The 23,812-nt window shown below is 37.6% G+C and overlaps 1 protein-coding gene across 2 annotated transcripts in view; it reads left to right on the top strand.

The window, feature by feature from the left end:
- The window catches only part of ZNF169 (zinc finger protein 169), a 49,873-nt gene that overhangs the window by 9,956 nt on the left and 16,105 nt on the right, over positions 1–23,812 (top strand). For both annotated transcript variants that reach the window (XM_060301146.2, XM_060301149.2), the window contains exons 2-4: positions 2,882–2,969; positions 20,171–20,297; positions 20,778–20,873. In XM_060301146.2, the coding sequence (XP_060157129.2) occupies positions 2,937–2,969; positions 20,171–20,297; positions 20,778–20,873 (256 nt within the window). In that variant the 5' untranslated portion in view covers positions 2,882–2,936. The remainder of the gene's footprint in view (positions 1–2,881; positions 2,970–20,170; positions 20,298–20,777; positions 20,874–23,812) is intronic.

Here is a 23,812-nt window from a genome sequence, read left to right as displayed (position 1 = left end):
TTACTGAGAGGTGTATCAAGTTTTTTTTAACTGTGATTATGATTGTTTTCTTTTCCACTCTGTCATTTTTTTCCTTCATGTATTTTTTCCAGTCTATGACTTGACTTTTTATTTTCTTGCCAGTATCTTTTGCGGAACAGAAGTCTTTTAATCCTAACAGAATCCACCTTATCAATATTTTTCTTTCATTGGTTGTATTTTTGGTGTTATATCTGAAGAGACACTGCCAAGTCCCTGGTCACCTAAATTTTCTCCCATGTTATTTTCTAGGAGTTTTATAGTTTCATATTTTACCTTTAGCTCTGCTATCCATTTTTAAAAAATCAATCAATTAATTAATTAATTAATGGCTGTGTTGGGTATTCATTGCAGTATGCAGGCTTCTTATGGTAGTGGCTTCTCTTGTTCTGGAGCACAGGCTCTAGGCACACAGGCTTCAGTAGTTGTGGCACGCAGGCTCAGTAGTTGTGGCTTGCGGGCTCTGGAGTGCAGACTCAGTAGTTGTGGTGCACGGGCTTAGTTGCTCCGCAGCATGTGGGATCTTCCTAGACCAGGGCTCAAACCTGTGTCTCCTGCATTGGCAGGAGGATTCTTAACCACTGCTCCACGAGGGAAGTCCCTACTATCCATTTTGAGTTAATTTTTGTGGAAGGTATAAGGTCTGTGTATGTGGATGTTCAATTGTTCCAGTACTGCCATTTATTGAAAAGATAGTCCTTTCTCCATTAAATTTTCCTTGCTCAGTTGACTTTATTTATGTGAGTCTATTTCTATGCTCTCTATTCTGTTCCATTGATCCATTTGTCTACTTTTTAAATTTATTTTTTGCCAATACCACACTTTCTTAATTCCTGTAGCTTTATAGTAAGTTGCAAAATCTGGTCACGTCAGTCTTCTGACTTTGTTGTTCTTCAGTATTGTGTTGGCTCTTCTGGGCCCTTGCCTTTCTGTATAAACTTTAGAACCAGCTTGTTGATATCTTCAAAGTAACTTGCTGGGATTTTAATGGATTGAATGTATAGATCAAGTTGGGAAGAACTGACATCTTAACAATATCAGGTCTCCCTATCCATAATATGGACTATCCATTTTATTAGATCTTTGATTTTTTTTCAGCAGAGTTTTGTAGTTTTCCTCATATAGATCTTATATGAAAAATTTAAAAAGATTTATACCTAAGTATTTCATTTTTCTGGTTGCTAATGTTGTTGATTTCAAAATCCATCTGTTCATGGCTGGTATAGGAAAGCAGCTGATTTTTACCTTGTATCCTGCAGCTTTGATATATCACTTGCTCTCGAAATTTCTTGTTGATTCTTTGGGATTTTCTGCATAGACAATCAGGTCATCTGCGGACAAAGACAGTTTTATTTCTTCCTTCCCAATCAGTATACCTTTTATTTCCCTTTCTTATCGTCTTACATTAGCTTGGAATTCCAGCATGGTGTTGAATAGGAGTGGTGAAAGGTGACATTCTTGCCTTGTTTTTGATCTTAGTGGATAGCATCTAGTTTCTCAGCATTAAATACGATGTTAGTTGTAGATTTTGCACTTTTTATTATATAGCCACAATTATTTGCAGAGAGTATCAGCACAGCCCATTTTTAGCCTAATCCTAACAAAATTAATACTGATTCTTTAATGTCATCTAATATCTTATCAGTGTTCATATAACAAGGTCCACACATTGTATTTGATTGCTGTGTCACTTAAGTCTTCCTTTTATTCCATAAGACCTCCCTCTTTTTATGCTATTAACTTGTTGAAACCTTCGTATTTTTAAAAAATTACAAATTATGTCAGTTCGCCCTCAGTACTTCAGCATCATTTCTAATTGTGACTTGTTTTTCTCTATATCCAGAATATCATGATCCTACCTAACAATATTCACAATAATTATCTAACATCATCTAATACCCAGTTCATTTGAATTGGCCTTCATAGTCCCCAGAATGTTCTTCAGTTCATTTGTGCAGACTAGTCAGTCAAGGCTAATAGATGACATCTGAAGAATGGTTTATCTCTTAAGTGGATTTGCATTAAGGACAATCTCTCCTCTTAAAAATTTTGTCATGGGGGCTTCCCTGGTGGTGCAGTGGTTGAGAGTCCGCCTGCCGATGCAGGGGACACGGGTTCGTGCCCCGGTCTGGGAAGATCCCACATGCCGCGGAGCGGCTGGGCCCGTGGGCCATGGCCACTGAGCCTGCGTGTCCGGAGCCTGTGCTCTGCAACGGGAGAGGCCACAACAGTGAGAGGCCCGCATACCGCAAAAAAAAAAAAAAAAAAAAAAAAAATTTGTCATGAAATTGACTTGTTGAAGACCTAAGGTATTTTATGACCGCCCATTCTTAAATTTCAAGTCACATTTCAAATCTTAGGTATATATGTGAAGGGGAAGGTGCAGCCAGGTTATGGCTTCTTCTGTGCTTCAAGTCTCCCTGTCCCCCAAATCTACATTCTGTCCTGAGCTGTAGTGGTCTTTCTGTTTTGAATTTCCTAGGCCTTGTCCTTTGGCCTCAGGGCTGATGTGGATGGGGAGCTTCTATTTTCACTATGATAGGTCACTTTATTTCTCAATGTGAATGCTTATCTGTGGGCACTATGAGGCCCTTTCCTCTTAATAGAGTCCACACAGTGACTTAATAGAGTCTCATCCAGCTGCTGGGGCTGTGGACTTCATTTCCCAGCTGGAGATTGGGACTAAACCTGTTGCTGGCCCAGCTCTGGGAGCCTTACTTACAGGACACTGGTTAAGAATGGATGGCTCTGATGCCCTCTGCAACCTGCCTTCCTTACCTCCTTCTTGCCTATGCTGAACTTGGAGGCTGGATAGAAGGGTACTTCTCCCAAGCACCCCCTCACTTCTCTTCTCTTTCCCCAGCTCTGCCTCTGCAACTTGACTCTTGTCTAGGAAGAGCACTCAGCAGACCAAGAATATGGCCCCAGGGCTCCTGACAACCAGGGATGAGGTAAGTCCTGAAATTTCTTCCTAGCTCTTGCAGGATGGACCCATTGCCTTTTCTTGTCTTGGAGCTGCCTTGTTGGTACCTAGCCCTGATCTTGGAGGTGTGGTTCATCTTACCTGGAGCCTTTTCTCAGATTCCTCTGCTCCATTCATGACCTATGCATTCATCAAGTAGTAAAGTGTTATCAATACAGTTAAAACACAATCATGTTTATGTGCCCAGTGACTCCCAAGGCCTAAAAAAGTGAAGGAAGGCTTTCAAGGAAGAAGCTACCTGAGCTGCCCCTGACAGATTTGGCAAGTTGAAGAGCTGAGGGAATGCATTCTTGTGGGAATGTGGCTGGAAGCCTAGCACGTCTCAGAGAGCAGGTGACCTGCAGACTGTCCCTCATCATATGGGAAGCTTGGAGCAGTGAGTGTCCTTTCGTCACATCATTTTTCTCTGTTTAGAGGTGAGGATGCTGATCTGCTGTCTGCTGGTGATTCGTGGGTAGATTTAGTTTGCTGACCCCATGCTTTATATTTTCCACACTTAAAAACTGGAAGATTACACCTAAGTCCTGAGTCCACACTCCTGGTGTGTATGACAAGTAGCTGGAGCCAAATGGCGTCTCTATGGTGTAGTCACACCCCCTTGTGCCCCTTAACCCCATGGCTGAGGTGCCTGATTCATTCATTACTTGCCTTGCCCCTGAAGGCTTTGCTTTCACCCCCTCTGAGCCTGGATGGAAGTAGTTCAGCCAGAATCCTGAAAGCCAGGCTGAGGAGTGTGGACTTGAGCCTGGAACAAGTTCGGTTTTGAAGGATTCTGAGAAGGAATTTGCCATAAATGGTAATCGAATGAATGTATGTCCCGAAGGGAAGATTTTCTAATCCCTGAGACTAGGCATATTGTGAACATGACGTAATCAAATGGAGTTAACATTTACTGACCACCTAAACAGATGCCAGGTGGGATGCTTATGATGATTATATCAATTACCAAAAATAGTGTCAGTTGGGCTAATTAAGTTTTGCTTTGCCTGTCCTAAAAATATGACAAGTGTAGAATTTTTTTGTAAGATCTGAACTTGATCTTAATACTGAGCTCATATAGTGGATATTTGTCTGTTACTGTATCAGTTAAAAATGATTGGTTTTGATGTTATCAGATATCGTTGAGGGTTGTATGTCCCTCAGTTGTCAAATCTTTTATACCTTTGAGAGAAAATGTTTTATGTAGTGCATGCAATTCAGAATGTTCCCGGGGTGGGGGTGGGGGGCTTTTGTATGTTTCACTTTACCATTTCTGATGTTAATAGAGAAGCATTCTTGGCCAAAATGGAACATTACTTTTCCTGTCCCTATTCTGCCACTTCCTGTGGGATCCTTAGCACACCCTGAACCTTATCCTATCTATGACCAACATTTCTCAGTATACATTTTTTCTTTTATTCATTCATGAAAAATTGATTCCAGGGCATGAGCATCTGAGTAGGTTTGTTTTTTAAGATGAAGTTTCCGTACCTGCAAATGTAAGACACTTATAACATAGCTGTTTCATAAATGGACCCTATCTTAACTTACTTTGAAAGTACAAAAGAACAAAGGGGTTTGTTTGTTTTTATGTTTGTTATTTGAGGCATAGAAATTATATATTTTAGGGTTCTTTAAATTGCATTTTCAGGTACTTTGTTATGTGTCAGTTCTGAATTATATAGAATTTTCTGACCTATATATACATCATGACATTTAGGCATTTTTTCCTAAGGGCTTTTACCTGAGAGGAGAAATTGGAATATGCATTAGAGTTGTGACATAGAAGGGGGTTGTACCTAGAGGCTATTAACTAGTAGGAAATTAGCACTCTTTTATTTAATCTCAAAAAATTTTTTTGAATGTCTGCTGTGTGCAGGAGCCTTTGATGGTTTACAGTGTTACCTGTAGCACAGCCTCCATTCTTATAAGACTTCCAGCTTTTTTAGGGGTTTACCAATCACTGGAATTAAATATTTTGAAAAGTTTTCATTGACATATAATTCATTTCCAATAAAATTTGCCCTTTTAAAGAGTACAATTCAGTAGATTTTAATATATTCACAAAGTTGTGCAACATTCACCACTATCTAATTCCATAATGTTTTCAGACCCACCCCCACCCCAAAGAAACCCTGCACGCATTAGGAGTCACTCCCCATTCTCCCCTCCCCCAGCTCTTTACAACCACTTATCTATTTTTATAGATTTGGTTGTTCTGGATGTTTCAAATAATTGGACTCATATAATATGTGGTCTTTTGTGTCTGTTTTCTTTCACTTAGCGTAATATTTTCAAGATTCATCCACATTGTAGCCCAAATCAGTAATATTTCATTCTGCTTTAAGGTTGAATAGTATTCCATTGTATGGCTATGAGACATTTTGTTTATTCATTTATCTATTGATAGACATTTCAATTATTCCTATCACTTGAATTTAATTAATATTTTTGGTCTGTGTGCATCTGATTTTAATGATAAAATTGTAGTGTATTAAAACTAGTGACTACCCCACTGTCATACCTTTAAAGTGAAGAAACCACAAACATTCATATTGAAATCAATGACTCTACAGGTTAAAATTATTCACAGATTTTCACTATTCCATCCCACTGTTTCTCAGTCATTGGAAATTTAACCTGTTCTCAATGTTTGAGAACCTATTTCTGTAGGAAATTTTGTTCATGAAATGAATTTTGGACTTACCACAAAATATGGCCAAGTGAAGAGACATGAGTGTTTTAAATCATATGAGCTACAACTCTATAGTAGAGTATCTGTGTTCTTTTGTCTGCTTTCAAAACCATCCACAAGATGCTCTAACACCTCTGCTCTCTGTTCTACCACTAGCTTACCTTTCCCTCCTGCCAGATGTTTTACCCTACCCATATCATAGGCTTTCTCCCTCTCCTGCTCATCGCATCTGTGTTCCCTTCCTCCCTACATGCCTCATCTTGATTCTTAGCCCTCTGCTTTTTCCTCAACTATTCTGAATCTTACTCATCTTTTAAATTTTAATTTTTTCTGATATATATACCATATATATATATATACCAATATACCATAATTCACCCTGTGGATGAAATTATCAGACAAGGACTTTAAAGTGTCTACATTAACTATGCCCAATGAGGAAAGGAAAACATAGCACTCACTATCAGCTATCAGATAAAATCAACTTCAAGACAGAGGGAAAGAAGACCATTTCGGAATGATAAAGGAGTCACTTCATCAGGAGGACATAAGAGTTATGTGTGTATATAACTGTTCAAAATAACAAAGCTTCAAAATAATTGTCAGAATTAAAGGGAGAAAAAGGCCCCCTTTTGAGTAATTGATAGAACAACTAGGTAAAAAATTAGTAAAGACATAGATGATCTGAAGAAAACTAGCAACTGTGTTATCCTGGTTGATAATTATAGAACACTGCACCCTACAACTGTAGAATACACATTCTTTTCAAGTACATTTGGTGTGCTCACCAAGACAGACTACATGAGGGGTCTATAAAGGAAGTCTTAATAAATTTAAAAAGATTTAAAGAATACAAAGTATATTCTATGACTCAAGAGAATTGTATTAGAAGTCAACAATAATATAAATTTAAAATATTGGAAATTAAACAACACACTGTTTACTAATCCTTACATCAAAGAAGAAATTGTAAGAGAAATTAGAACAGAGTGATGATGGAAATACAACATATCAAAGCTTGTGGGAGGCTAACCTGGGTAGTTCTCCCTTGCCAGCCCTCTAGCAGTGCCCTCCACCACTTCTGGGGCTAGGGTCTCTGTGCTAGCCCCACCTCTGACATCCAACTTGGAGACCCATGCAGTGTCCCCAGAGGGACTGAGAGGAAGACAGAGTATTGCTGATTGGGCCCCCATATTCTCTCTCTCACTTGACTTTCTGTTCCTTGTTGGGGAAGCTCATGGTCTGTGATTTGCTGATGAGGTTACAAGGATTAGCAGTTGGGAAGTGACTGGAATGAACACCCCAGAGCCATCACCTGCTTGCTTTCTTAGACTGGGATAGAGGCAGCTACATGTGGCCACAGTGCTAGCTCGCCAATTGGCTGATGAGCCACTCTGGACTTTATCTGAATTACTTTGGTATCAGGCACATTGCGCCCAAAAGCAAGATCTCCTTTGCCTAATCAGAAAGAACTTCAGGACAGAAACATCGTAGGCTCTGCCTTCAGTGGACTAATGTTGAATAGGAGAAAATTCATGTATACAACCTAAATCAAAACAGGCAATTCTGCAATAAAGATGGAGATAAATAATCTTATTTTGTGAGAGAAGAAATCTCAGATAATGGTTCCTTCTTGGTACTGGGGATGGTCTTGAGGCATGGTCCTTGGGAGCCTGGTTTGGGGAAAGCTTGTAACATTGGCTCAGGTTAGATTCCTTCAAGACCCTCCCTGAGGAATTCTCTTGTATTTCTGGCAAGTGACCATGCCTCCCCAAATTCTGCAGGAACAAGAACCAAGGGATTTGATGAGTGTAGGAGCAACGTCAGTCTAAACTCAGACTTTCCTACACGGAGAGTGATACTTCAGGAAGAAGAACCCACAATTGTGTCATTTATGGCAGAGGCTTCAGATTCAATTATGAACTCGGGCAACATCAGAAAATTCATTTTGTTGAGAAACCCTATGTGTGTGATAATGGAAGTAAATGCTTCATTGAAAGCTCAAAACTTACTATCAGAGAATTCATACTGGAGAGAAACATTACAAGTATACTGAATATTTGAAAAGCTTCAGTCAAAATTCTAATCTTCAGCATTAGAGATTTCACACTGGAGAGAAACCCTATGGATGTAACAGTGTAGGAAAAGAAAGGATTTAAATCCATCTCAAATCTCTTTCAGCACCAGAGCATCCATTTGGGAGAGAAACTTAAAAATCTGTTAAGTGTGAGATAGATAGCCTTTAGTTAGAACTCATACCTTGTTCCACATAGGCAAACTTACAAACTCATAGGGAGAAGCCCTATGAGTGTAAGGTGTGTGGGAAATCCTTTATCTATAGCTTATATCTAACCCAACACCAAAGAATCTACTTCAGAGAGAAGCCCTACAGATGTGATAAATGTGGGAGGGGCTTCTGTTTGAACTCACAACTTGGCCAGCACCAAAGAAGTTACAGCATGGGAAAAAAGCCATACAAATGTAGTACTATAGGGAGTGCTTCAGCCAGAGCTTCTACCATCATTACCACCACAGAATCCCCACTGGTGAGAAACTCTATGGATGTGATAAGTGTGGGAAAGCCTTTTGTCAAATTGCAAATCTTATTCAGCATCAGGAAGTTTATACTGGAGAGAAACTCTCTGTATTACACTGCTAGGGCTGCCATAAAAGAGTATCACACACTAGGTGACCTAAACAACAGAAATTTTATTTTATCACAGTTCTGGGGGCTGGAAAATGTAAGATCCAGGTGCAGCCAATTCAGTTCCTGGTGAGGATTATTCCTGGCTTGTAGATGGCTGGCTTCTTGCTGTGTGTTCATATGGCAGAGACAGAGTTCTGGTATCTCTTCCTCTTATGAGGCACCATTCCTATTGGATCAGGGCCCCACCCTTATGACCTCACTTAGCCTCAATACTTCCTTAGAGGCCCCATCTCTAAATACAATCAAATTGGGGTTAAGGCTTCAACATAATTTTGTGGGACATCATTCACTCCATGGCATTCCACACCTGGCCCTTCAAAATTCATGTCCTTCTGACATGAACATACAGTATTTCATCTTAACAGCCCCCTAGATCTTAACTCATACCAGTATCAACTTTAAAGCCCAAAGTCTCATCTAAATATCTAAATCAGATACAGGTGAGACATGAGTAAAGGTACCATTTCCCTAAGGTAAAATTCCTTTCCAGTTGTGAACCTGTGAAACCAGGCAAGTTATGTACTTGCAAAATAAAATGATGGACAGGAGTAGGATACACATTCCCATTCTAAAAGGGAGAAATCAGAAGGAAGATAGGGTGAAGGATTCTAAATAAGTCCAAACCTAGCAAGGTAAATTGTATTAGATCCTAAGGCTGGAGAATAACCCTCTGGTTTGATGTTCTACTCTCCAGGCCCACTGGATTGGCAGTACCCCTTTGGCCCAGAGGGGTGACCCTGCCTCTGTGGCTTTCTGAGAGGGCCCTGCTGTAAGCAAGGAGTGGCAGCCTTGCCCTCTGGGCCTGTGGTGGGATTAGCAGCCCTGACAACTTACGACTAGCCTCTCTTTCCTTGAAGGATAATGCATATTCACACTCTTCCTGTTTCATCCCATTTTCTGTGCCTACTTTAGTGCCAGCTGCAGTGTTTTTGTGGGTATATGTCCATCTCTTCCTGGCTTCTGCTGAGATGGCTGATTAAATTCATGGTTCACACCCATACTAATTACCTTATCAAATTGTTCAGACATGCCCTCAGTGTTCTCCTCAGAACAAGTTTTCTCTCTCTTTTTTTACAATGTAGATAAGTTAAGAATTTTCCAGTCTTCAGTATGGGTTCATTTTTACTTAACAATTCCTTCTTCACTTCATTTCTCTTCTTTTACATTTTACCATAAGTAGTCAGGAGGAACCAAGCCACTCCTTAACACTGCTTTGAAATCTCGGTTAAATATCCAGTCTCATTACTCACAAGTTCAACCTTCCATAGAACACTAGAACACAGTTCACTCGAGTTCTTTGCCACTTTATAGCAAGGATCACCTTTCCTCCAGTTTCCAGTAACCTGTTCCTCATTTCCATCTGAGACATCACCAAATGTCCTTTAACATCTATATTTCTGCCGTCATTTTTTTCATGATTATTTATGTATTCTCTAAGAAGGTGGAACTTTTCTTTTCAGCTCTTCTCTTTCTGAGCCCTCATAAAAATCACCTTTAATGTCTGTATTTCTACCAACAGTCCCTTCACGTCAATCTCAGATTTTTCTAGCATGCACCACAAAATTCTTCCAATCTCTACCCATCATACAGTTTCAAAGCCATGTCCACAGTTTTAGGAATTTGTTACGGCAGCATCCCACTGTCAGTACCAAAATCTGTATTAGTCTGCTAGGGCTCCCATAACAAAATACCATCGACTGGTGACTTAAACAACAGAAATTTATTTCTCACAGTTTTCAAAGCTGGGAAGTTAAAATTAGGGTACTGGCTGATTTGGTTCCTGGTGAGGGCTCTCTTCCTGGCTTTCATACTGCTGCCTTCTTGCTGTGTGCTCACACAGCAGCATCAGAAAGAGAGTAAGCTCTGGTCTCGTCTTATAAAGTACCAACCCTATCAGGGCCCTACCTTTCTGACCTCATTTAAACTTATCCCTTGCATGCCATATCTCCACATATAGACACATTGAGAATAAGGGGTCAACATGAATTTTGAGAGGACACAGTTTAGTCCATAGCACCCCACAAATGTTATGAGTGTGGAAAAACCTTTAGTCAAAATTCACAAGCATCATAGAGTACACAAGTAAAAATTCACAGGGGTGGAGAGAACCCTTAAATACAGTGAATGTGAAACTCTGGATTTGTTCAGTGTCAAGAAGACTGATAGAGGGAGAAAGGCCATAGATACAAGTGACATGTAGGAAGCTTCAATGTGCTAAGCCCATATGGAGCCTGACTCCACATCAGAGTGTTGACACCAGGAAGTGTAAGGAACATGAGGAAGATTCTGATGATATTCAGTGTATGTAAGATCATGAGAGCCCTGTGAATAATCTCTTTCCAATTTGTTGAAAGTATTGGTCTGGGCCATCTACTAGGATGTGGAAAGTGCCCTTGGAAACACATCTCCTCAAAAGTGACTTTAAAATTTTTTGTTGATGTGAAATTCACATAACATAAAGTTAGCCGTTTTTTTTTGTTTTGTTTTGTTTTTGTTTTTGTTTGCATTATGCAGGCCTCTCACTGTTGTGGCCTCTCCCGTTGCGGAGCAGAGGCTCCGGACGTGCAGGCTCAGTGGCCATGGCTCACGGGCCCAGCCGCTCCATGGCATGTGGGATCTTCCTGGACAGGGACACGAACCCATGTCCCCTGCATCAGCGGGTGGACTCTCAACCACTGCACCACCAGGGAAGCCCAGTTAGCCGTTTTAATATGTACAATTCAGTGACATTTAGTACATTCACAGTGTTGTGCAACCATCACCTCTATCTAGTTCCAGCATTTTTATCATTAAGCAATCACTCCCTATTTGCTCCTCTTCCCAGATACTGACAACCACTAACCCTCTTGTGTCTCTGTGGTTTTAACTGTTGTGGATATTTCATATAAATGGAATCATACAATTAACAAAAAAACTTTGTGATATGAAAAATGACAGAGTAAGGGAAATCCATGATCGTACCTGCTCAAAAGCAACTAATGGGCTGCCAGAAACTGTCAGAATTAACTTTTGTAAAACTTTGGAATCTAGTCAAAACTGGAAGATTTGGTGAAGAAAGAAGCTCCTTAGTTTGTGGCAGGAGAGTACTGTGGCATTTTAAACTGCCTGCCTACCAACTATCCATGAGGAAGCCCCAGCACAAAGACTTTAAATCAACTATCTTAAATATGCATAAAGAGCTAAAGAAAACCATGGACATGGAACGAAAGGAACTAGGTCAACAAATATGTCAACAATGTTTGAACCAATAGAGATTATCAATAAAGAGAAATTATAGAAGGGAACCATATAGGAATCTTGGAGCTGCAAAGTACAATAACTGAAGGGAAAAATTCATTAAAGGGGTTCAACAGCATATTTAAACAGGTAAAATTAAATCTGTACACTTGGAAATATTTCAACTGAGGTTACCCATTGTGAGGAACAGAAAGAAAAGATTAGCTTGAAAAACCTGTGTGACACCATCAGGTTTACTTACATACACATAATGGGAATTGCAGAAGGAAAGGGGAGAGAGAAAATTTCAAGAAATAATATCCAGAAACTTCCCAAATTTGATAAAAGAACAAATCTATATATCCCTGACACTCAACAGACTCCAAGTAGGATAAACTCAAAAAGATCCACACCAAATTGTCAAAACCCAAAGACAGAATTTTGAAAGCAGCAAGTGAGAAGTTGTTTGTTACCTACAAGGGACCCTCAGATAGATTAACAGCCAATTTCTCACCAGAAACCATGGAGGCCACCAGTCAGAGACATAACACACTTTAAGTCTTGGAAGAAAAACTGTCAACTAAGAATTCTATATCTGGCAAATTATTCTTGAAGAATGAGGGAGAAATTAAGATGTTACCAGATAAAATCTGAGAGAGCTCATTAACAGTAGATCTGCTCTACAAAAACCCCAAAACCAAACCAAACCAAACCAAAACGTTCAAGCTGATTTGAAAAGGACACTAGATAGTAACTCTAAACCATAAGAAAGAAAAGTGAACACTAGTACAGAGGCTTTTATAAAAGCCAGTATTATTGTGCTTTTTGTTTGGTTTATAACTTCTGCTTTTTCTGTATGATTTCAGGCAAACACAAAAAATATACATCTATGTTAATGGGCATACACTGTATAAAGATGTAATCTTGGACAATTACAAAATAAGGGGAGAGGGATGGAAAAGTATAGGAGCAGAGTGTTTGTATACTATTGAAACTAAGTTAGTAGATTTTTACAAGCTTAACATGTTAACATGGTAACCACTAAGAAAATACTTAAAAATATACAGAAGATGAAAGAAATGATAAAAGTGAAAAAAATACAAGAAAAAAATCAATAAATATTTTAAAAGGCAGTAATGGAGGAACTGGGGAACAAAAGATATACACAGAAAACAAAAGGCTAAATGGCAAAAGTAAATCCTTCCTTTTCAGTAATCACATTAAATATAAATTGAATAAACTCCCCAATCAAAAGGCCTAGGTTAGCAGTTTGGATTAAAAAAAAAACCCAAGATCTATACATATACTGCCTACAAGAGACTCACTTTAGATAATATGGACATAAAGAGGTTGAAAGTAAAAGGATGGAAAAATATATTTCATACAAATAGTAATCAAAAGAGAGTTGGGATGGCTGTATCATGAGACAAAACAGATTTTAAATTAGGAAAAGATAATAAAATGAAGAAAGACATATTTATAAAAGATTCACTACAGAAATAATATATAGCAATTATAAATATAAACATAACCTAGCAATATAGTCCGAAAATATATGGAGTAAAAATGGACAGAATTGAGAGAAAAATAGGTCTGCAATAATGGTTGGTGACTTCAATACTCAGCTTTCTATACTGCATAGGGCAGCCAGACAGGAAATCAACAAGGAAATATAGAACTTGAACTACACTGTAAATCAGTTTCAGCTAACATATGTACAGAACACACCACCCAACAACAGCAAAATATATATTCCACTCAAGCGCACATGGAATGTTCTCCAGGATAGACCATATGTTAGGCCACAGGTAAGTCTTCAGTTTGAAATGATTGAAATCTTACAAAGTAACTTTTCTGTTCACAATGGAATGAAACTAGAAATGAATAACAGAACTTTGGAAAATTCACAAATATGTGGAAACTAAGTAGGACACTCTTAAACAACTAATGTGTCAAGAAGAAAAATCACAAAGTAGAAAATACTTTAGGAGACATGGAAATGAAAACATGACATACCAAAAGTTATGGAATATGGTGAAAACAGTGCTTAGAGGGAAATTTATAGCTGTAAATACATGTATTAAGGGAAAACTCAAATTAATAACCTAACTGTATAACCTATGTAACTAGAAAAAGAAGCACCAACTAAACTCAAGCTAGCAGAAGGCAGGAAATAATAAAAGAGCAAAGACAAAATAGAGAATAGAAAAATGATAGAGAAATCAACAAAACCTAAAGTTGGTTCCTTAAAAAGATTAACAAAATTGACAAACCTTTATCTAAATTGACTAACCAAAAAAGACTCAAGTTACTAAAATCAGAAATGAAATTGGAAACTTTATTATCAATTTTTTAAAAATATAGAGGATTATAAGGGAATACTATTAACAGCTGTATGCCAACAAATTTGCTACCCAAGGTGAAATGGACAAATTTTGAGACATGCACAGTTTATCTCAACTGACTCAGGAAAGAATAGAAATTATGGATAGATCTGTAACTAGTGAGGATATTGGAGCAGTCATTAAAAAAACCTCCCAACAGAGAAAAGCTCACAATGAGATGGCTTCACTTGTTAATTCTACTAAATATATAAAGAAGAGTTAACACAAATCTTTCTCAAACTATTCCAAAATACTGGAGGACACTTTCTGTCTCATTCTGTGACACATTGCTCTGACTACAGAGGTCTCAGACAAAGACACTACAAGAAAAGAAAACTACAGGCTAATATCCCTTATGAATATAGGGGCAAAAATCCTCACCAAAATGCTGTAACTCATGACCAAGTGAGATTTACAATGATGTTTCAAAATATTAAAATCCTATAATATACTTCATTCAGAGAATGAAGGATAAAAACTGCATGATCATTTCAATTGATGATGAAAAAGCACTTGACAAAATTCAGTACCCTTTCATGGTAAAAACATTCAGTAAACTAGGAATAGATGAAAACTTCTTCAACGTGATAAAGGCCTTATATGAAAAATCCACACTAATGTTGTTCTTTATGGTGAAAGACTGAAAGCTTTTCCCTGAAAAACAGTACAAGATAAGGATGTCAGCTTTTGCCACTTCTGTTCAACATAGTACTGGCAGTTCTAGCCAGAATAATTAGGCAGAAAAAGAAACAGCATCCACATTCAAACAGAAGTAAAATTATTTCTTTCCTCCAGACATTATCTCAAATCTATACAACCCTAGAATCCACAAAAAAAATTGTTAGAGCTAAAAATGAATTCAGCGAAGTTTCAGGACACAAAATCAACACACAAAAGTCAGTTGTATTTATGTACGTTTTCAAAGAACTATTCAAACAGCAAATATTTTTTAAAATCCCACTTACAATAGCATCAAAAATAATAAAATATTCAGTAATAAACCAAGCAGGCAAAAGCCTTGTTCACTGAAAAGTGCAAAACATTGCTGAAATTAAAGGAGACCTAAATAAATGGAAAGACTTCCCATGCTATGGATTGGAAGACAATATTGCTAAGATGACAGTAATATCCAAAGTGATCTATGGATTCAATACAGTCCCTATCAAAGTACCATTCATGTTTTACATAAATAGAAGAACCTATCCTAAAATTCATTTGGAATCTCATAGGACCCTGAATAGTCAAAACAATCTTGAAAAAGGAAAAGAAAGTTGGAGGACTCACTTTGCTTGATTTCAATACTTAGCTCCAAGCTACAAACAGCGGCAAAACAGTGTTATACTGCCATAAGTATAAACATATAGATCATTGGAATAGAACTGAGAGCCCAGAAAAATATTCCTCTTACATATGATCAATTGATTTTTGACAAGGATGCCAAAACTATTCAATTGAAAAAGAACGGTCTATACAAGTGGTGCTTGGACAACTGGATATCCAGAACTAAAAGAACAGACTTGAGAAAAATGAAAAATTAGAAAGCCTCTGCAAAGAAATAGAAGATGTAATGAATAAGCATATGGAAATTTCAGAACTGAGAAATATGTACCTGAAAGAAAAAGTTCAGAAGATGGGCTTAAGAGCAGATTGGAGTTAACAGAGAAATTATTGGACTATAAGATGGAATAATAGAAATTACCCAATCTGTGCAACAGGAAGAAAATATATGGGGAAAAAGACAAACAGAGTCTCAAGAATTGTGAGAGTATAACAAAATATCTAACATTTGTGTTACTGCAGTTCTGGAAGAAGAAGCAAAGAAGGGCAGGGTTGAAAAAGTATTAGAATAATTAATTGCTGAAAAGTTCCTAAATTTGGCAAGAGATGTAAACCTACAGATTCAAAAAGCTGAGTGTATACCAAACATGATAAGCCCACTGAAATCCACACCAGGATACATTATAATGAAACTCCTGAACACTAAAAATGAAGAAAACATCTTGAAATCAGCTAAAAAAAATAACACATTTCTTACAGAGGAAGAAAACTATTAGAATGGTAGTGAATTTCTCATCAGAAATGAGAGGCTAGATGGAAAGTGGTGTGATGTTTTTCAGGCACTGAAGTAAAAGAATTGTAAACGCCAAATCCTGTATGAAATGAAAATATTTTTCACAAATGAAGAGGAATCATAAAAAAGAGATACATCATGCAGACATTAATCAAAGGAAAGCAAGAGTGGCTATATTAATATCAGGTAAGATAGACTTCAAAGAAAATTACCAGATACAGAGGGTGATAAATTGGTCAATTCATCAGAAAGATAGGATCCTTAATGTGTATGCATCAAATAACTGAGCTTCAGAAGATGTGAAGAGAAAACTGAAAGGAGAAATAGACAAATCAACAATTAGAGACTTCAACACCCTTCTCTCAATGTTATATAGAATAATTAGACCCCAAATCAGTAGGAGCTCAACAACGCCATCAACCAACAGAATCTAATCAACATTTACAGAACGTTCCACCTAACGATAGCAAAATGCATATTCTTACAGTCAGCCCTCCATATCCATGGGTTCCACATCTGCAGATTCAACCAACTGCAGATCAAAAATTAAAAAAAAAATTTTTTCCTGAAAGTTCCAAAAAGCAAAATTTGAATTTGCTGTGTGCCAGCAACTATTTACATAGCATTTACATTATATTTACAACTATTTACATGGCATTACATTGTATTAGGCATTATAAGTAATCTAGAGATGACTTAAAGTATACAGGAGGATGTATGAGGTTATATACAAATACCATGCCATTTAATATACAGGACTTGAGCATCTGTGGATTTTGGTATCTGAGGCGGGGTTCTGGAACCAGTCCTCTGTGGATACTGAGGGATGACTGTATGAAGATAGATGTATTCTGGGCCACAAAACAACACGTGAAACAAAAAAATTTGTTTACCTTAGTGAATTAAAAAAATTTAAATCATGCAAAGTATGTTGTCTGACCACAATGGAATCAAACTTGACATCAATAAGAGAAAGTTAACAGAAAAATCTCTAAGCACTTAGAAAATAACACACTGCTAAATAATCTGGGCATCAAAAATGACATCTCAAGGGAAATAAAAAAACCTGCATGAAAGTGAATGAAAAGGAAACTATGAGATATCAAAGTATGTGGGATGCAGTTAAAGCAGTCTTGAGAGAAAAACCTGTAGCACTAAATGTATATGTTAGAACACAGGAAGTCTCAAGTCAATAATCCAGGCTTCTGCCTCAAGAACCTAGAAAAATAAGAGCAAAGTAAACTCAGAACAAAATGGAAGGAAATAATAGTGATAAAGGCAAAAATCAATGAAATTGAAAATAAAAAGAATAGAGAAAATCAGTGAAATAGCTGATTCTTTGAAAACAATAAAATTGACTAAACTTTAGCAAGACTAAGAAAAAAAGGGTAGACACAAATTACCAGTATCAGGAATGAAACAAGGGGTATTACTACATACTCTGTAGCCATCAACAGAATATCCACCCATAAATTTGACAACTTAGATGAAACAGGACTGGTTTCCTTGAAAAACAAACTGTTGTACTTTAACTTGACCAATATGGAGTAGATAATTTGAACAGGGCTATAACTATTAGGAAAATCCAATTTATAATTTAAAAACTCCACAAAAGAAATTTATAGGCCCAGGTGATTTTACTGTGGAATTCTGCCAAATTTTTACAGGAGACTTAAACACCAATGCTACATGATTTTTGTTTCGGAAAATAGGAGGGAACACTTTCTAATTCACTTTATGGATATTACGCTGGTAATAAAACCAGACAAGGATAATAGGAAAAATGAAAACTACAGTTCAACCTCTCTCATGAATATAGACATGAAAATCCTTAAATTATTAGCAGATTGAATTCAACAATATATAAAAATAACTGTACACCATTATCAAGTGTGATTTATTCCAGGGACACAAGACTGGTTTCATATTTGAAACTCAATCAGTGTAATCCCCCATATTAACAGGCTAAAGAAGAAAGACCACATGATTATATTAATATCAGTTTATTCAGTACAAGTATTTGGCAGAATTCAATAACCATTTGTGGGGGAAAAAAACACCTTAGAACAATAGAAACAGGGGAACTCCTCTACTTGATTAGGGACATCTACAAAAACATCTATAAGTAGCATAATTCTTTTTTTTTAAAATATAAAATATACATAACAAAATTTTCACCATTTTAAAATGTCCAGTTCATTGGCATTAAGTTCATTCACACCATTGTGCAGTCATCACTTTTCTTCATTTCCAAAACTTTTTCATCTTCCTAGACTGAAACTCTATCCATTATATAATAACTCCCCATTCTCCACTCCCCCCCAGCTCCTGGTAACCTTTATTTTACTTTGTCTCTATGAATTTGCCTATTCCAGGTACCTGCTATAAGTGGAATCAAACAATATTTGTCCTTTGTGACTGGCTTATTTCACTTAGCATAATGTTTTCAAGGCTAATCTCTGATGTAGCATGTATCAGAATTTCCTTCCTTTTTAAGGCTGAATAATGTACAGTTTTTTGTATATATGTACTACATTTTCTTATCTATTTATCTGTTGATGGACATTTGGGTTGTTGCCACCTTTGAGCTATTGTGCATAATGCTGTTATGGGCATTGGTGTATGAGTATCTGAGTCCTTGCTTTTGATTCTTTGGGGTATATATACTGAGGATTAAAATTGCTGGATCATATGGTAAATTGTATGTTTAACTTTTTTTTTTTGTTTGTTTAACTTTTTGAGGAGCTGCTGAACTCTTTTCCACAGAAACCATACCATTTTACTTTTTCCACAACAGTGCACAAAGGTTCCAGTTTCTTCACTCCCTCCCAAAACCTGTTTTTTTCTGTTTCTTTGGTAATAGCTATCCTAATGGGTGTGATGTGGTATCTTTGTGGAACAGTATTCTTAATGCTTTGAGACATTATGTTTTCCTCCCCATATGAAGAACAAGGAAAGGATGTCTGCTCCCACCACTCTTTTTTTTTTCTGCGGTACACGGGCCTCTCACTGTTGTGGCCTCTCCCGTTGAGGAGCACAGGCTCCGGACGCGCCGGCTCAGCGGCCATGGCTCACGGGCCCAGCCACTCCGCGGCATGTGGGATCTTCCCGGACCGGGGCACGAACCCGTGTCCCCTGCATCGGCAGGCAGACTCTCAACCACTGCGCCACCAGGGAAGCCCCCACCACTCTTATTCACTTTTGTGCTAGAAATTCTATAGTAAGGCAAGACAGGAAATAAAATACATATAGATTATAAGGAAAGAAATAAATCTGTCCCTATATGCAAATACCATGATTGTCTATATAGGAAATCTTAAGGAATCTAGGAGAAGAAAAACTCCTAGAGTTAATAAGTGAGTTCAGCCATGTTGCAGGATTCAAGATAAGCATACAATTTATTTCTATATCATAGCAATGAACAAAATCTACATCATTTTTAACTGAACTAAAAATATAATACCATTAAAATCACTAAAAAAAAGAAAAATGAAGGAATTTTTAGGGATCAGTTTTTAAACAAAACCTACTTAGGATTTGTATGCTGAAAACCACAACATGCTGATGAAAAACATCAAAGAACATCTCAGTAAATGGAGAGACATCTCATGTTCATAGATTTGAAGAGTCAACATGGTAAAGATGTCATTTCTTCCTAAATTGATATACAGGTTTAATGCAAATCTTGTCAAAATTCCAGCAGGGTTTTTTGGTAGATATAGATGAGATTATTCTAAAATTTATATGGAAAGGCACATGCCTTAGAATAGGTTAGATATCTTTAAAATGAAGAATAAAGGGGGAGGAAACACTCTACCTGATTTCAAGACCTACAGGATATCTACAGTAATCAAAACTGATTTTCACAACATCATAGACATAAAGATCAACAGAATAGAGAACCCCTGAATAGAGCCACCAGCAATGTGGGAGAAGGATTAGTAGTCTTGAACACATGGCAAAAGGGTTCAGGTTGAAAGCAGGATCTATCTATCTATCTCACCCGCGTGCCCCACGCTAGCCTTACTGCTGCCATGGCTCTGGTTAGTGGCTTAGGTTAAGTTGACTAGTGGGCATGGGTGGCTTCTGGGTGAGCAGGGATGTGTTTGTGTTACAGGCATTAATGGCCTTCAAGGATGTGGCTGTGGCCTTCACCCAGAAGGAGTGGAAGCTACTGAGTCCTGCTCAGAGGACCCTGTATCGGGATGTAATGCTGGAGAACTACAGCCATATGGTGTCGCTGGGTAAGGTTGGCCTGTCTCATGTCTCAGACTGCCTGTGGGCATCTTAAGATTTTGTGGAGCAGGCACCATTCTTTGGGCTTAGAAAGAAACATATTTTCCCTACACCCAGAGAGTATCTGGATTCTATAGAGTTGGAAATAGTGAAGTTTTGTGTGTGTGTGTTGCTGGGGGGTTATGATGTTGCATTTCCAGGCCTCTTCCAAGGCTGGGCCCTCCTCCAAAGTGATCTTGCTTCAAATGGGTAAATATTTGTATTTACTCAAGCACAGGGGAGAATCATATACTGCCTTTAGATCCAGGATTCCTCCCTCCCCTTAGTCATCTTTTCTCAGCATTCAGAGAAACTTTGTCCCCCTCCACCCGCCCTGGCATGCTTCCCTACCCTCTTAGTCATTGCATTCCCCAGCTGAGTCCAAGTTCTGTGATAGCCTCTTAAGTCACTAACCCAAGATCACCTTGTTTTTTTTCCCCTGTGAGTAGGAATTGCCTTTCCTAAACCAAAACTCATCATACAACTGGAGCAAGGGGACGAGCCCTGGAGAGAGGAGAGTGAAAGTCTTTTGGACCTTTGTCCAGGTAAGTAGGAAACACCAGGCATACAAGGAGACAAGGCAGTGAGGCGCTTAGCAGGTGAGGAAAGAGGAGCATCTGTGAGCTTCTGGGGAGAAAGCTCTTCTGCAGGCCTCCCTTCTATGCTATCCCACTCAGCCCAGAGAGGGCTTCCCTGGCAACCCCCTCTTTCCTCCCCCATAGAGCCACACTCCGCTCATTTGGTGTCCCTTGTCCAGCACTTCTAGGATCTCTCCATTCTTGAACTTTTGTTGGTTGGCCTGACCTTTAACATAGCACTTATCCTCTGAGACTAAGTCATCTACCCTGCTAGATTTCTGTCCAGTAACCTGGTAACGTTTTTGTGCATTGGTTCTACCCCATTACTTTGTTTCTTCAGTGATGGGTTATTTAAGATTACAACAGGGTATGAAGAATTATACGAGTGCCAATCTGCCTTCCCTGCAGCCTAAGAAATAGACCATTATAAGACCAGGTGACACCCCCTGGTTATGTCCCACTCCTCCTGCCCCTGAGAATCCGACTTCTGCATTAGCATGCCCATGATTGCCTTTAGCCTTTTAACCATTCAGCAGGTCTTTCAACCATATAGAGAGGTGTTTTGCATGTCTGTAAACATCTCTGCACGTAGTATCATATTGTATACCTCCTTCTGGAACATGCCTTTTTTCACCAGTTTTATGTGAGATTCATATTAAAATGTGTAGGTTTAGTTTATACTTTTAAAAATGGTTATATATGATTCTATTATATGAATATTTTAATGCAAATGAATTATCTTGTCCCTTCTTTTGGACATTTGAGTTACCTCCAGTTTTTGGCTATGAAATAACGTTGCTGTATATTCTTGCTACATCCTTGGAAACACATGCGAGAGTTTCTCTCAAGATGCATACCTAGGAGCACAGTGGCTGGTTCATGGGCATGGGTAGCCTCAACTTGATTAGATTGCCACATTGTGTTCTGAAGCTGTTCAACACCATTTTATACTCCCAGCAGCAGTGATGAGTTCTTGTTCCACATCCTCACATTTTTCACCCATCTGTTAGGTTTGTGGTGAAATCTCATATGGGTTTTGCTTTCCAGTGAGCAAGAGCATCTCTTCCTGTGTTGATTGGCCATCGGTGTTTCCTTTTCTGTGATTTGACTGTTCAGGGTATTTCCCTACTTTTGATTTGGGCCATTTCTGTCATTGACTTGTAGAAATTCCATACACATTCTGGGAACATTTAGGTCTTTAATCCAAGTGGAATTAGTTTTATGTGAATGTTGGGAGGTAAGGATAAATTTCTGCCCTTTTTTTTCATTCTTTTATTTTCAACATTCCTGGCATTTTATTTTTGTTCTGTTATTTATTTATTTATTTGCTTCTAAGTACAACCATATATCTGTACTTGTACTTTACAGCAAACTCAGTGCTTTTTTTTTTTTAAAAAAGAACTATTATATAAACTATAATTATAATAGAAAAACGTTATTATGGTATAATAGTTAAGGGATAATTGTAAGGTATATTATCAAAGTGTAATAAACTACATATATTTAAAGTGTATAATTTGGTAAGTTTTGACATCTACACAGCCATGAAACCATTGTCATGATCGATATCCTGAGCATACCTTTCACCCCAAAGTTTCCTTGTGCCTCACTGTAATCTCTATCTCCTGCCTCTCCCAGTCCTCCCCTTCCTCCCATACCCAGGCAACCACTGATCTGCTTTCCGTCATAGATTTGTTTGCATTTTTAGAATTCATATAAATTGAATCATGTAGAATACATACTGGATTCTTTCACTTAACATAATTATTTTGAATTTTATCCATAATGTTGCATGTATCAATAGTTCATTTCTTTTTATTGCTGAGTAGTAATATAGATATCACAATTATTTAGCCACTCACCTGTTAAAAGAAATTTGAGTAGTCTCCAGTTTTGATGAATACAAATAAAGCCTGTATGAACACTCATGAAAAGTCTTTGTGTGAACATACGCTTTTATTTCTTTTGGATAAATACCTGGGACTGGAGTGGCTGGGGTTGGATGATACAGGGTATATTTAACTTTATGAAACTCACAAAGTGGCTGCACTATTTCACATTTCCACCAGCAGTATATGAGAATTCTGGATGCTCCACATATTTGTCAACGCTTAGGTATTATGATTTCAATTTTAAGCATTTTCATAGCCATGTAGTGGCATCTTATGTGGTTTTACTTGACATTTTTCTAATGACTAGTGATGTTGAGAACCTTTTCAAGTGCTTATTTGCTATCTGTGTATCTTCTTTGGTGAAATGTCTTCTCAAATCTTTGGCCCATTTGAAAAGTTGGTTTCTTATGTTTTTATTATTGAATTTTGCAAGTTTTTCATATATTCTGTATAGAACTCCAGTATCAGATATTTGATTTACAAGTATTTTCTCTGTGGCTTGCTTTTTATTCTCTTAATAGTGTCTTTCAATGAGAATTTCTTAATTTTGGTGAAGTCTAAAGTTTCAATTTTTTCTTTCATGAATTTCACTTTTGGTGACATATTTAAGAAATCTTTCCCAAAATGAAGGCCAAAAAGAGTTTCATATATTTTTTCTTCTAAAAGTTTTATAATTTTTACTTTACATTTAGGTCTATATCTTGAATAAATTTTTATACTTGGTACCAGGTCTGGATTTAAGTACAATTTTTCTTTCTTTCTTTTCTTTTGTATACAAATATCCAATTTTCCAGCACCATTTATTGAAAAGACAACCCTTTCTTTACTGAATTTCCTGTGAACCTTTGTGGTAAATCAGTTGTGTATGGGTCTATGTCCAGACTCTTTTTCACTCCTTTCTTTATCTATCTTGATGTCAATACCACATAGTCTTTTTAATTAATTAATTAGTTTTAATTAATTTTATTTTATTAGGTTTTTTTTGGCCACATTGGGTCTTCATTGCTGTGTGTG

This window comes from Globicephala melas, chromosome 6, assembly GCF_963455315.2.
Source record: "Globicephala melas chromosome 6, mGloMel1.2, whole genome shotgun sequence".
NCBI lineage: Eukaryota > Metazoa > Chordata > Mammalia > Artiodactyla > Delphinidae > Globicephala > Globicephala melas.
This window is presented reverse-complemented; position numbering and strand designations above follow the sequence as displayed.